This window comes from Lepus europaeus, chromosome 7 (assembly GCF_033115175.1).
Source record: "Lepus europaeus isolate LE1 chromosome 7, mLepTim1.pri, whole genome shotgun sequence".
In the NCBI taxonomy this organism is placed as follows: Eukaryota; Metazoa; Chordata; class Mammalia; order Lagomorpha; family Leporidae; genus Lepus; species Lepus europaeus.
This window is the reverse complement of record NC_084833.1, coordinates 96,288,248-96,301,708: the sequence shown is the minus strand read 5'-3', so window position 1 is coordinate 96,301,708 and position 13,461 is coordinate 96,288,248. Positions and strand designations below refer to the sequence as shown.

At 45.8% G+C, this 13,461-nt stretch overlaps 1 protein-coding gene across 1 annotated transcript in view; it reads right to left on the bottom strand.

The window, feature by feature from the left end:
* Window positions 1-12,704, bottom strand: part of RAB39A (RAB39A, member RAS oncogene family) — a 43,563-nt gene extending 30,859 nt beyond the window's left edge. The window contains exon 1 of the mRNA XM_062198351.1: window positions 12,458-12,704. Within this exon, the coding sequence (XP_062054335.1) occupies window positions 12,458-12,684 (227 nt within the window). The 5' untranslated portion in view covers window positions 12,685-12,704. The remainder of the gene's footprint in view (window positions 1-12,457) is intronic.
* Between the last annotated feature and the right edge of the window lie 757 nt (window positions 12,705-13,461).

Sequence of the window (13,461 nt, the reverse complement as noted above, 5' to 3'; positions counted from 1 at the left end):
TGGGAAAAGTTATTTGTGGTTTTCCTTAGACCCTCTAATGATGACTCTGTCTTTTGTTCTAGACCCTGTCTAGCCCACTTGGGGCCTCATTCCTTTGTAATCATAATCTTACATCAATGGCTCTACTCCTAACCCATGTGTGTTGATGGTACTCTGCCCCACTTAACGTTGTATGATTGTTCAGAATTTTTCTACAGACAAACCCCTCTACCCGCTAATGAGCAGCCTTTCTCCCAGTCTTGGCTGGGATCAGCTTCGCAGCCTCCCTCTCCTCAGTAGTGATCTCAGGAACAGCTTTGGGCCACAACGTTATCTTGACCAACCAACTCCAAAACAACTCCAACAGTTACAAGAGGAGGTCACTAGGTCCATTGAGCCCTCAGCTGATACCATCTGATGTCTCCAAAACTGTATCACCTCACTAACAGGTGTGGTACTATGGAACAGACGGGCCTTAACCGTGTTGTTATTATGTTAACCAATCAGGCTACATAAAAACACATCCATCTAACAGTCTTCACCAGGGTCCAGAGACACCTCCCCCATTTCCTCTCCTCTATGAAATCCCTTCATTACTTGGTTAATGCCACTCCTAGGACCATTGGCTGTTATTCTCACCCTGGCTTTTATACTGTCTTTTATACTTTTATACTGTTTACAGGAGGTGATAATGGAACAAACAAAAAGAGGGGAATGTTAGTAAAATGGCCCAACTCTTATCTGTGGTACGGTCTACATCCTGGTCACCATCCTAGGCTCTAGCCCCTGCTGCCATTGCTAGAAGCCAGGTGACCAGATGGCCCAACCACAGGTGTCAGTTCCACCTCCACCCTAATGGGATTCACTGCTCCTATTTCCCTGCCCCATGCAAAGGTATAACAGGACTTGTTCTCGCATATGTGCTCTCCTGATTGCTCTCTCTCTTACTCTCTCGCCCTCTCCTCCCGGCCCATCAGGCTTCTTCCACCTGACAATAAATCTTTCCCTTAACTCCAGTGTGTGGTGTGTTTTGTGGTGGCCTTTCAATCTTACAATTTGAAAATCTATAATCTTTCTTCATCATGTCCTCTCTTACAGCCAGGATATTCTTACCTATCTAACCTCCCTTTTGCAGCATCTCTCCTGACCTCTTCTCAGAGAAGAGGGTTCATGAACTATCTTTTTTTTTTTTTTTTTTTTTTTTTTTGTACTTATGAGCTAGCAATCTGTCATTAAGCATTAAGGCTATACTTCAGCCTTACCTACTTGAGGTCATATTACACTAAGTCCCATGAAAAGGAAACATATTTGGAGAGGCTAAAATATCTGAAGAAATACTCTTTCCAACATTCCTGGTAGAGGAAGACAGTTTAAGGCGATCATAACCAATGATACAAAAAGCAGAAAAAAGAGAGAAAGCTCACATTTGGCAGTAGTCACTGCTGGATTACCTTTAGGACTGCTTTTGTAAACACTTTCTTGTGTGACTTTAGACACAAACACCATAATAGAGAAGTAAAACACAAAGGAAGTGAGAAGTTTCTGTTCCCTTACTTCAATATGTTTTTGACACTGATATTTTTGATGGTTCCTTTGCATCTTTGTTATTTATCAGTAGATGGTCTTAAATATTTACTGCCAACAGTGTAATAATTTGATTTAGCACGGTGTTCCTAAATTAAAAGTGAATCATTACTGCAAGGCAAGGAGAAATTAGCACCACATTTCAAGAATGTTTAAGAAGGGCCGGCGCTGTGGTGTAGTAGGTAAAACTGCTGCCTGCAGCGCCAGCATCCCATATGGGGTCCCGGCAGCTCCATTTCCGATCCAGCTCTCTGCTATGGCCTAGGAAATCAGTGGAAGATGGCCCAAGTCCTTGGGCCCCTGCACCCACATGGGAGACTCAGAAGAAGCTCCTGGCTTCTGATTGGCACAGCTCTGGCTGTTGCAGCTATCTGGGGAGTGAATCAGCAGATGGAAGCCCTCTTTCTCTCTGCCTCTGCCTCTCTGTAACTCTGCCTTTCAAATAAATAAATAAATCTTAAAAATCAAAACAAAAAACCAAAAGGAATGTTTAAAAGAAGATTGTTGGCTGGCACCGTGGCTCACTAGGCTAATCCTCCGCCTTGCAGCGCCGGCATACCTGGTTCTAGTCCCGGTTGGGGCACCGATCCTGTCCCGGTTGCCCCTCTTCCAGGCCAGCTCTCTGCTGTGGCCAGGGAGTGCAGTGGAGGATGGCCCAAGTGCTTGGGCCCTGCACCCCATGGGAGACCAGGAGAAGCACCTGGCTCCTGCCTTTGGATCAGCGCGGTGCACCGGCCGCGGCGTGCCGGCCGTGGCGGCCATTGGAGGGTGAACCAATGGCAAAAGGAAGACCTTTCTCTCTGTCTCTCTCTCACTGTCCACTCTGCCTGTCAAAAAAATAAAATAAAATAAAATAAAGAGAAGATTGTCAAGATTTTAGCTAAGATAATATGCCATCAAAATTTACTCACTAATGCTTAAATGCAGCACTACTATCTGTTTTGAAACTCTTTCACAACTTAAAATAAAGGTATACTTTTAAATTTAAAACATACTTTGACCTTTCTCATGTTTTTCTGGATCTCCTGTAGGCTAGTGCAGTATATTATCATGTATTTCATAACAGACCAAGTAGATTGTGCAAGGTGGCAATTTTTTTTTTTTTTCTGACAGGCAGAGTTAGTGAGAGAGAGAGAGACGGAGAGAAAGGTCTTCCTTCCATTGGTTCACCCCCCAAATGGCCGTTATGGCTGGTGCTGTGCCGATCTGAAGCCAGGAGCCAGGTGCTTCCTCCCGGTCTCCCATGCGGGTGCAGGGCCCAAGCACTTGGGCCATCCTCCACTGCCCTCCTGGGCCACAGCAGAGAGCTGGACTGAAAGAGGAGCAGCCGGGACTAGAACCCGGCACCCATATGGGATGCTGGAGCCACAGGCTTAGGATTAGCCAGGTGAGCCACGGCGCTGGCCCCTGCAAGGTGGCAATTTTAAAGGTTAATTTCCTTGAATCATGTATTATCAGAATTGATTATGGGTCAGTGCCATGGCTCACTTGGCTAATCCTCCATCTGTGGTGCCGGCATCCCATATGGGTGCCAGGTTCTAGTCCTGGCTGCTCCTCTTTCAGTCCATCTCTCTGCTGTGGCCCAGGAGCACAGTAGAAGATGGCCCAAGTGCTTGGGCACCTGTACCTGCATGGGAGACCAGGAAGAAGCATCTGGCTCCTGGCTTCAGATCAGTGCAGTGCACTGGCCATAGTGGCCATTTGGGGAGTGAACCAATGGAAGGAAGACCTTTCTCTGTCTCTCTCACTCACTGTCTATCTGTCAAAAAAAGAAAAAAAAAAAAGAATTGATTAGAAGTTCCTTACATATGAGATCATAAACTCTATGTTTTGTAACTATTTTGCTTAGGAAAGAATTAGGGGCTACTGTTATAAGGCAGTGGGTTAAAGCCACCCTCTGCCCGTGATGCAGGCTTCCCATATGAGCATCAATTTAGAGTATGAGTTGTTCTACTTCTGATCCAGCTCCCTAATGTGCCTGGGAAGGAAGAAGATAATGGCCAAAGTACTTGGGCCCCTGCCACCCACATGGGAGACTTGGATGGAGTTCCAGGCTCCTGGCTTCAGCCTGGCCTAGCCCCAGTCATTGAGGCCTTTTAGGGAGTGAAACAGTAGAATGGAAGATCTCTCTGTCTCTCCCTCTCTATAACTCTGTCTTTCAAATAAATAAAATAAATATTAAAAAGAACTCCAAAGGATTGAAATACCTTATCAAAGATGTATCTGATGTTCCCTGGTATATGAGGTGTGTGTGCACTTCAGTAATGGATTACCTTTCTTTTCCACAGCTTGACAGATAGAGCAGGCTGGAAGAAAGCAAATTTCCTTTAAGTTAAGTGCCTCTTAATAAAGTAAAATAAATATTCTTGGACAATCTTCAGAGATGCCTCTTCCAAGTTTTAAGAAACAAGGCTATGGACGGTAAAATCTTCGCATGCTAGTCAAACTGACAATGGCTGGATGTGTTTTTGTCTCTCTCTCTCTCTCGCTCTCTCTCTCTATATATATATTATATATATTTCAAGCACATTTATACATACATGTATAAATAGAAATATATACATATACATATATATATATATATATATATATATATATCTTTCTCAGTCTGAGAAAAGCATTTTCTTCATTTGAAAATCTCACTGTGGTGATCCACGTACTCACAACACCATCTCTAACTTTTTTTTCTAGCCTTTGCTTGAAAACTAATTGTGTGTGTGTGTGTGTGTGTGGCGGGGAGGCCAGTAAATCAGAGCAGGTGGTCACCACTGTGGCGTCATGAGAGGAAAATTCCTGCACCCATCTGCCACATATCTATAACTCTACCAATAGGAAAAAACCATTTGTCTCTCTTGGTGGTCATCCTCTTACAGAATATAGATACTTCTGCTTATTAAGTTGTTTCCAACTATTAATCATTTTGTATGTCTTGGTCTTCAACTATTCTCTCTGAAGCTAAGAGAGCATTAAGGGGGGCTTTTAGAATAGGAGAGAAGGATATTCAAAGTCTCGCTTTCCAAAAACACAAGAAAGAAAGGTGGGAAGGCCCCAAATGAGCTTTATTTACTTCACAAGTTCACCCTCATGCATGTAGTATATGGTATTTTGTTTACTTTAGGGGGTATAATTGGACGCCCGCTCATTCTTCCACAACACTTTACTCTGAGACAATATAAAATAGACGGGTTTGGCGATAACGCCACTGCTCACTTCCTCCTTCCATGAATTTCTTTTTCCAGAAAGTGGACCCTTACAGATACTTTTGCCTTATATGACCTATAACACCAACACAGTATATTTGATAACACATGGTATTACAGTATATGTATCTCTAAAGCCTGACCACACAGGAGCTGACTCACTGGCCAACTAAGTAGTCCATGAGATTTCTTCTTTTGAGAATTTGAGTAAGAGTCTGGGAGACAACAGAGTTGGAGAATGGAAACAGACTAGAGGGGAAATCCACAATCTCTGGTCCTTGGATTTTCAAAACACTTGGATGTTCACTTATAACGTATCCCTATTATCTAGTTGGGCTAGATTTCTGTTCAAAACAAACTATTTTAACCAAGATATATTATCTGATAACTCAGTATAAATATAGCCTGCCTTCCCATTGTTTCTAACAACACAGTGATATGCGTTGGTAGGTAGTGTTAGACAAAGGAGGTGAGGTTTGACAGCCCCAGTCAGGCCGTTGGTTTGACAGCTGTGGCTGACTTGCCACATGACATCCAAACCTAAACCTCTTTTTGTGCACCATCCAAACCCACCTTCTGTGCGTTACCAGCCCCTCTTCCCCACTGTTCCCTGTAATGGAAACCCAAGTTCCACTTAGAACCAGAACTGGCTGGAAATATCCACTATGGCTGCAGGATATGTCCTCTGAGATAACTTTTAGGTTATTAGTCATTACAATAAAATTATCATTGAAGCACTACCAATCCCACCATGCACCTGATGTCATGATATTTCTGACATTCTCCAAAAAGGGTACAGAAATGGGTGATTCACAAGCCACACACCCAACTTTATTGCTTTTGAATATTCAATTCACCCCACCCCAGATACTACCCCCTATGCCTCCCCATAAACGATTATAAACGATTGCTTGGGGGCTGGAGCTGTGGCATAGTGGATAAAGTGGCTGCCTCCAGTGTCGGCATCTCATACGGATATCGGTTCAAGTCCTGGCTGCCCCAATTCCTATCCAGCTCCTTGCTAATGCACCTGGAGAAGCAGCAAAGGATGGCCCAAGTTCTTGGGTCCTAGCGCCCATGTGAGAGACCAGGAAGAAGCTTCTAGTTCCTGGCTACTGGCTTTGGATTGGCCCAGCTCCATTTGTTGTGGCCATTTGGCGAGTGAACCAGTAGACAGAAGATCTTGCTCTCTGTATTTCCCTTTCTTTCTCTCTTTCTTTTTTTTTTTTTTAAAGATTTATTTATTTATTTGAAAGTCAGAGTTACACAGAGAGAGGAGAGGTAGAGAGAGAGAGAGAGAGAGAGAGAGTCTTCCTTCCACTGGTTCACTCCCCAGTTGGCTGCAATGGCTGGAGCTGCACTAATCCGAAGCCAGTAGCCGCAGGTGCAGGGGCCCAAGGACTTGGGCCATCTTCTACTGCTTTCCCAGGCCATAGCAGAGAGCTGGATCGGAAGTGGAGCAGCCAGGACTTGAACTGGCGCCCACATGGAATGCCGGCGCTTCAGGCCAGGGTGTTAACCAATTGCGCCACAGCACTGGTCCCACTCCTTTCTATCTCTGTAACTAACTCTACCTTCCAAATAAATAAATGAATCTTAAAAAAAAAAAAAAAGTATAGCTGGAATCTTGTTGATGGGAGTCTTTGGCTTTCTGTCCATTCTTTCTCTCTCTCTAGCTTGTCTACACGTTTCCTTTGCTTTAAACAGAGCCTCCTCCCTTGCACACTTTTATGCCTCTGCCTTGAATTCTTTTATGTATGGAAGGAAGAGCCTGGAATAAGCCCAGCCGGGGGCCCTGTTACCAGAGACAACAGACTGCAGTGGTTATGGCACACAATTGTGGACAACCGCTGCTCTATTACCTATGCAATTATGGACTCTGCAATCCAGGAAGAGAAAATCTTTTCCTACTGGAGACCTCAGGCCATGGTGGGGGTAGAGTAGGCAAGCCAATAAAGATTCTTTTTGTTAAAAACAACAACAAAACAACTACTTAGGGACTTAAGACCTCTTAAGGAAAAATTTTAAATGTTGATGTCACTTGCTTTTAACATTAAGAACAGAGAACAGATATCAAAGCACTCTGCAACATGAGCTTTCCATGAATATCAAATAGGCAGAGGCGAGGACAGACAGAAGGCAGCCAAAGAGCTAGGGGAGATAAACCAAAAGGAGAGAGTAAGAGTCACATCACAATATAAACAAGGGAGAGAAAAAGACACTGAGAGTAAACTGTGAGTAGGGGCAGGCAGAGGAGAGGGGTGAAGGAAAAATAAGTCGGAAGAAGGGGGAGACAAAGATAGATAAAGCAGAAGAGAGATGAAGGGGTTAGATTGGGGAGAGGGTTAGGGGAGACTTGGTAGATTTAACAGCACAGTTAGAGAGCACCCCTAGATTTGAGGGAGACAGAGATTGTCTCCATTGTTAGTTTGTTGGTTGGCTGGCCAACTAACATCTCCAAGTTTTCCACTGCAACCTCAATTGTTCAGCAGCTTTGCTAATGCAATTTACCAAGGGAGCTTTTCCCAATTATACTCCTCCCAATACTAGTTATCACAAGATTTTCATATTTAATTTTATTTATTTATTTATTTATTTATTTGACAGGCAGAGTGGACAGTGAGAGAGAGACAGAGAGAAAGGTCTTCCTTTTGCCGTTGGTTCACCCTCCAATGGCCGCTGCGGTAGGCGCACTGCGGCCGGCGCACCGCGCCGATCCGATGGCAGGAGCCAGGTACTTATCCTGGTCTCCCATGGGGTGCAGGACCCAAGGACTTGGGCCATCCTCCACTGCACTCCCTGGCCACAGCAGAGAGCTGGCCTGGAAGAGGGGCAACTAGCATCAGCCATTTGGCCCAGGGGTTAAGACATGGGTTGATTTGCTGATTAAGACACTCATGTCCGTGTTGGAGTGGCTGGGTTTGGTGCCTGGCTCTGCTCTCGGGTTTCCTGCTGATGCAGACCCAGGGAGGCAGTGGTGACTGTTCTAGTGGTTAGGTTCCTGCCTCATACAGGAGAGACCTGGTTTGAGTTTCTCAGCTCCTGACTCCCGCGGGGGTGAGCCAGTGGATGGGCATTCTCACTGGCTGGCTGCCTCTGTCTGTCTCGCCAATAAAATAAATTAATTAGGCCGGCGCCGCGGCTCACTAGGCTAATCCTCCGTCTTGCGGCGCTGGCACACCGGGTTCTAGTCCCGGTCGGGGCGCCGGTTCTGTCCTGGCTGCCCCTCTTCCAGGCCAGCTCTCTGCTGTGGCCAGGGAGTGCAGTGGAGGATGGCTCAAGTGCTTGGGTCCTGCACCCCATGGGAGACCAGGATAGGCACCTGGCTCCTGCCATCGGATCAGCGCGGTGCGCCGCCTGCAGCGCGCCTACCGCGGCGGCCATTGGAGGGTGAACCAACGGCCAAGGAAGACCTTTCTCTCTGTCTCTCTCTCACTGTCCACTCTGCCTGTCAAATAATAATAATAATAATAATAAAATAAATAAATAAATTAATTAATTAACTAACCCCTCAGAAATATTTGGAAAATGCTAGCTTAAAGAAGGTTAAACCGATTTCTCTGCTGCAATAGCTCTTACAGCCTTTGAAATAAATTTTTAAGAGTGTCACATGCAGTCCAGGGATTTCCAAATTTCTATGACTACCGAGCCCATCTTTAAAAGAATCACATGGATGAGTGTTCTGTAGAACGCACTCTGAGAGCACTGCATGAGGAGGACATTATTCTCTGGGCTTTATAACCAGTGGCTGCAACTGTAACACCTAAAAGGTCAGACAACGTGAAATAAAAGGCTAAATCTGGCTTGAAGTCTAGAGGTTTCCTATTCCTACAGCCAACATTGCTGTTTCTTTATCTCACTTTACATTCACATCACTTTAAATGCTTTTTATAGGAAAACTCAAAATCTATCTTCTTCTATTTAATATTCTTTAAGTTTCTAGTCCTTCCAATATATTTATCCTTATTAATGCTGTACTAAACATTATTTACTCTTATTTCTTTTACTGCTAAACTTCTTCCACTATGATGATTAAGAATTATAAAATGTGATGACTGTAGTTTCTCTACAACACCCGCAACCCCAAGTTTCTTTCTCTACCTCCTGTGCACAGGAAGGCCCAATCTGAATGTGGCCTTGTAACTAAGTTCTCCCCAGTGAGTTGACAGCTGACATGATCTGGAGCACATTGACCTCACTTGCGTAAAAGGAACACTGCTTGGTTTAGATCCTCTCTCCCCTTCTCCTGAGCTGACACTGTGTGTCTGCAGTGCAATTGTGACCATGAACATCGTGATAATGTCCTAGGATGGCAGCAAACTAAGAGAAGGTACATGAATAATGGCCTGGAACAAAACCATTTCATCAGCTTGGACCACTCAACTTGAGACTATTATGCAAGGCAGAAATAAACATACATCTTTGATGAAGGCACTGTAATTCCAAGTTTCCTTAACATAGGAATTTAACATTTTTTCCCTCACTAAAATATTGTGTTAGTAATCAAAAAGCTTAACATTTTCAGGTTATATTACAATTTACAGTATGCTCACATATATACTTTTTCTTATTTTTTATTTTTTTGACAGGCAGAGTGGACAGTGAGAGAGAGAGACAGAGAGAAAGGTCTTCCTTTTTGCCGTTGGTTCACCCTCCAATGGCCGCCGCGGCCGGTGCATCGCGCTGATCCGAAGCCAGGAGCCAGGTGCTTCTCCTGGTCTCCCATGGGGTGCAGGGCCCAAGCACTTGGGCCATCCTCCACTGCACTCCCTGGCCACAGCAGAGAGCTGGGCTGGAAGAGGGGCAACCGGGACAGAATCCAGTGCCCCGAATGGGACTAGAACCTGGTGTGCCGGTGCTGCAAGGCGGAGAATTAGCCTATTGAGCTGCGGCGCCGGCTACATATATACTTTTTCTAAAGCTACTATGATTTTGTTCCTTTTTATTTTGAGTATTTGTCAGCTACTAGAATGTTAATCTGAACACTGGAAGCGAAGGGTAATCATATTGATAATTATCAGCTCACTATTTTATTGTTCTGTAACATATCTGTTCATATTTTCAAGCTATCCTGTGAGCTATCTAAACTAGGTTCCATTTTGTTCATTTATGCCTAACTACCAATAAGCCTTCAAACACATTACTCACTAGTGTGATTATATATAATCCTCATAGTATGATTATGAGTATGACAGGAATATAAATTCACGAACTATAGTATTTTCTATGAAATAAAATGTGCAAGGATATCTATTATTCAAATAAGTATATTTTCTTAGCAAAAGACACAAAATTATTTAACAGTAAATGTTTTAAATGCAATTTTATGGTGAAACTTTCTGTCAGATAATAGAAAGGCAAGTATTTGGAGGCAGTTACTGAAATATTAATGCATTCATGAATATGTCTTTGGTAAACAGCCAACAGCCAAACAAAATAAAGTATGACTCATTGTCCGTCAACACATTCCCTAAATGTCTTTGCATTATTAGGGGAGAGTTACTGTGTGGTTTTAATAATGTATTTAAGATGAATTACTATTCACATTTTTTTTTAAGATTTACTTACTTGAAAGGCAAAGGAAGAGAGAGAGAGAGAGAGAGAGAGAGAGAGAGAGAGAAATAGAGATCTTCCATCTGTTGGTTCACTCCCCAAATGGCTGCAACAGCTGGGATGGGGCCAAGCTGAAGCCACAAACCAGGAACTCCCTCTGGGTCTCTCACATGGAAAGCAAGTACTCAAGTACACGATGATCCACTGCTTTCTCAGGCACATTAGCAGGGAGCTGGATTGGTAATTGAGCAGCAGGGACTTGAACTGGCCCTCTGACAGGGGAAGGGGACATCCCAAGCAGTAGCTTAACTTGCTGCACCACAACACCTGCTTCCACATCCTTCTTAAAGGCATTCAAAAACAATAACCTATTTAGCAGAAAGGTCTTTAAAGTCCAACAAATTATCCTTTACTTTCCTGTCAGTAAGTTGAAGAGCTACATTTAAAGAAATAATTCGACACAGCAAGATTTTACTGCCTATGCTTCTTATAGTTGCAAGAACTTTAAGGCGTAAAGAACCCATTTTTATTGTACTACGTACTTTAAAAGGTGAACAAGATCTATTAGTAAATGTTTTTCTGTGACCCTAAGATACTTCAAAGTTTATCTCTGACTGAGATGGCAAATGAAAGAACTTAGAATCAATCTTCGAGTAGTCACATTGGTAGGGATCTTAAAGACCAGTGACTCCTTCATTTCATGGATAAGGAATCAGAAGTTTGAAAACTATTTTAACTAAAGGAAGCTTCTTGGAAAGGAATTTCTTGAAAATATTTATATAGTACAAATCAAATCAATAATCTTCAACAACTCTCTAAAGGCTGACCTTACCATCTTTCCACTTTGCATAGGAAAACTAAGGTACAAGCAAGCTACGCAGCTCCATTATTATCTTTATGAATCAGTGTCATAGCTGAGAACGAAGACCAAAACTTTGAATTTTGGACCATTCCCACAGATGTAGGCTGACCTCATCAGATGGAGCGGATGCTGGCTGGGGGGCGAAGAGAGGCCATGTTTGGGAAGTCCCCTTGTGCATTTCACAAGAGCACTTGCTGACCAATGCTAAATGCTTGCTTAAATGAGTTCCACTTGATAATGCAATCTTTAAGAAACAAAACATTACAATACACCAGCTTTCCGACCTTCCTCTAAAACAGTGTCCTTGAATCCCAGAAACTGAAAATATGCTTTAAACCTGGGTGTGTCTAATATAAATGCATGAAATGCACACAATCTTGTTTACTTTTTATTTAGAATAAGACCATTCAATTTGGATCCTTCCTTCTCTATCGAGAAACGCTATTTTCTATTCTGTTATCACCCAGAATGTTGAGTGCCAATCACGAGTAAAATAAAAGTTCCTGGCAAGCCTCAATATATTTCGTTTTCCTATCAATGCACCAATGATGACAAACTTCCAAAGACAACTCAGCCCTTTAAGACACACACACACACCCAAACCGTCAGCGGGGCCAGTGTCCCTGGTGTGGCATCTAGCTGTCCTACAAGATCCATTCCCATGGGTCATGGCCCGGTATTTCTGATGACTACATTCAGTGCTGTGAGGTGTTCAAACCATTACCGCATCCACCTCCGTGAACCAAGCCCGGTGAGCTCATGCAGTAACCCAGGCTGTGGAGCTAAAGCATCAACCACGAATCTGGGAACCCTACTTCGCCGTTCTCCCGGGCCGCATAACGGGGGGGACTTGCTTGGTTAGCGCAGAAACAGAGGCGCTTGGAGGGGAGGGGGGTGGTCGGGTGAGGGTGGGTGCAGCGAGGGAAGCCGAGTTTGGCGAGAAGGCAGTGGCAGCGAGCCCAAGGAGATCAAAGCATCAGCAGGAGCAGAAGGAGTTGGGAAACAGGGGTGGGCGGCGGGGGCGACCCTGGTGCAGGCGGGAAGCGAAAGGCGGAAAGGGGGCGCAGGAAATGGGCACCCAGAAAGAAGTGAAAAATTGCGGAGGAGGAAGTCGTCCCTGGAAGAGGAGGGGCAAAGGGGAAGCGAGAATGGAGTATTTGCACTTTCGAGAGGGGAGGGCCCGAGCCTCTCCCAACCGGGGCCGGCGGGGCGGGACCTTAAGGAAGGGGCGTCCCCGCGGTCCCCGGGGGTCCCTGCGCGCGAGTGCGCGCGGCCCTACCTGAACCTCTCCTGTCCCGCCGTGTCCCAGAGCTGCAGCTTGATCCTCTTGCCCGGCTCGATCTCCAGCAGGCGCGAGAAGAAGTCCACGCCGACTGTGGGGTCGCAGGCAGGGGAGCGCAGCCCGGGGAAGCGGCCCTGGGTGAAGCGGTGCAGGAGGCACGACTTGCCCACGGTGGAGTCCCCGATCACGATGAGGCGGAACTGGTAGATCCAGATGGTCTCCATCGCTCACGTGCCTCACCGGCCCCGGGCCGCCCCACCCGCGCGCCCGCCCTCCGCGGGGCAAGTTCGGCGGCGGGAACTGTCCCTTCAGCACCTCCCGGGCGCCCGCCCGCCGGTTTCCAGCATATTCCGGAGGCTGCGGCCGCCGCCTGGTCCCCGCCCTCCCGGGAGGTAGAGGCGGGGCCCGGCCGGGCCGGGGGAGGGGTTCAGGGCTGGGGGCGGGGCGGGAGCCGCGGCGCGGGGGTGGGGGAAACGGACCTGCAGCGTACGGACTCCCGCCCCCCGAACGCTATAAATTACTTTCCGTCGAAGCTCACTGGGCGCCGATGGGGAAGTGGGTGTGGCGAAGGGACGTGACAGCAGCAACAACCAATGAAAATGACACAAGGGCTCAGCTCCGGGAGGGGCAGCCAATGAAAAGTGAGAGCCATTTTCTTACGGGCGTCAGGGAGTGCTCGCTAGATTGGAACAAAGAATTTGGAAGTCTCGGGAGCTTTAACTTGCGTTGCCTGCCGTCGTTTCTTCTTTGATGTATTTCTCACTTCTGAGGTTTCTTTCGGCGGCCTCCTGCTCTCTAGCCTCGCCGAGCGCCATCTTCGTGGAGTTCTAAGGTGAAGGAGTTGAGAGCACGATGGAAATAAATTTACAGAACCTGTTCTGGATGCTTCCAGCGAGGTCTCTGCCCACCGCTGCTTGCCATCGCTCGTTCTTCACGGCCCTCAGTGTTGATGGGGATGTTGAGAAACTCTGAGCAGCACCCCCATACCCCCTGCCCCGGAG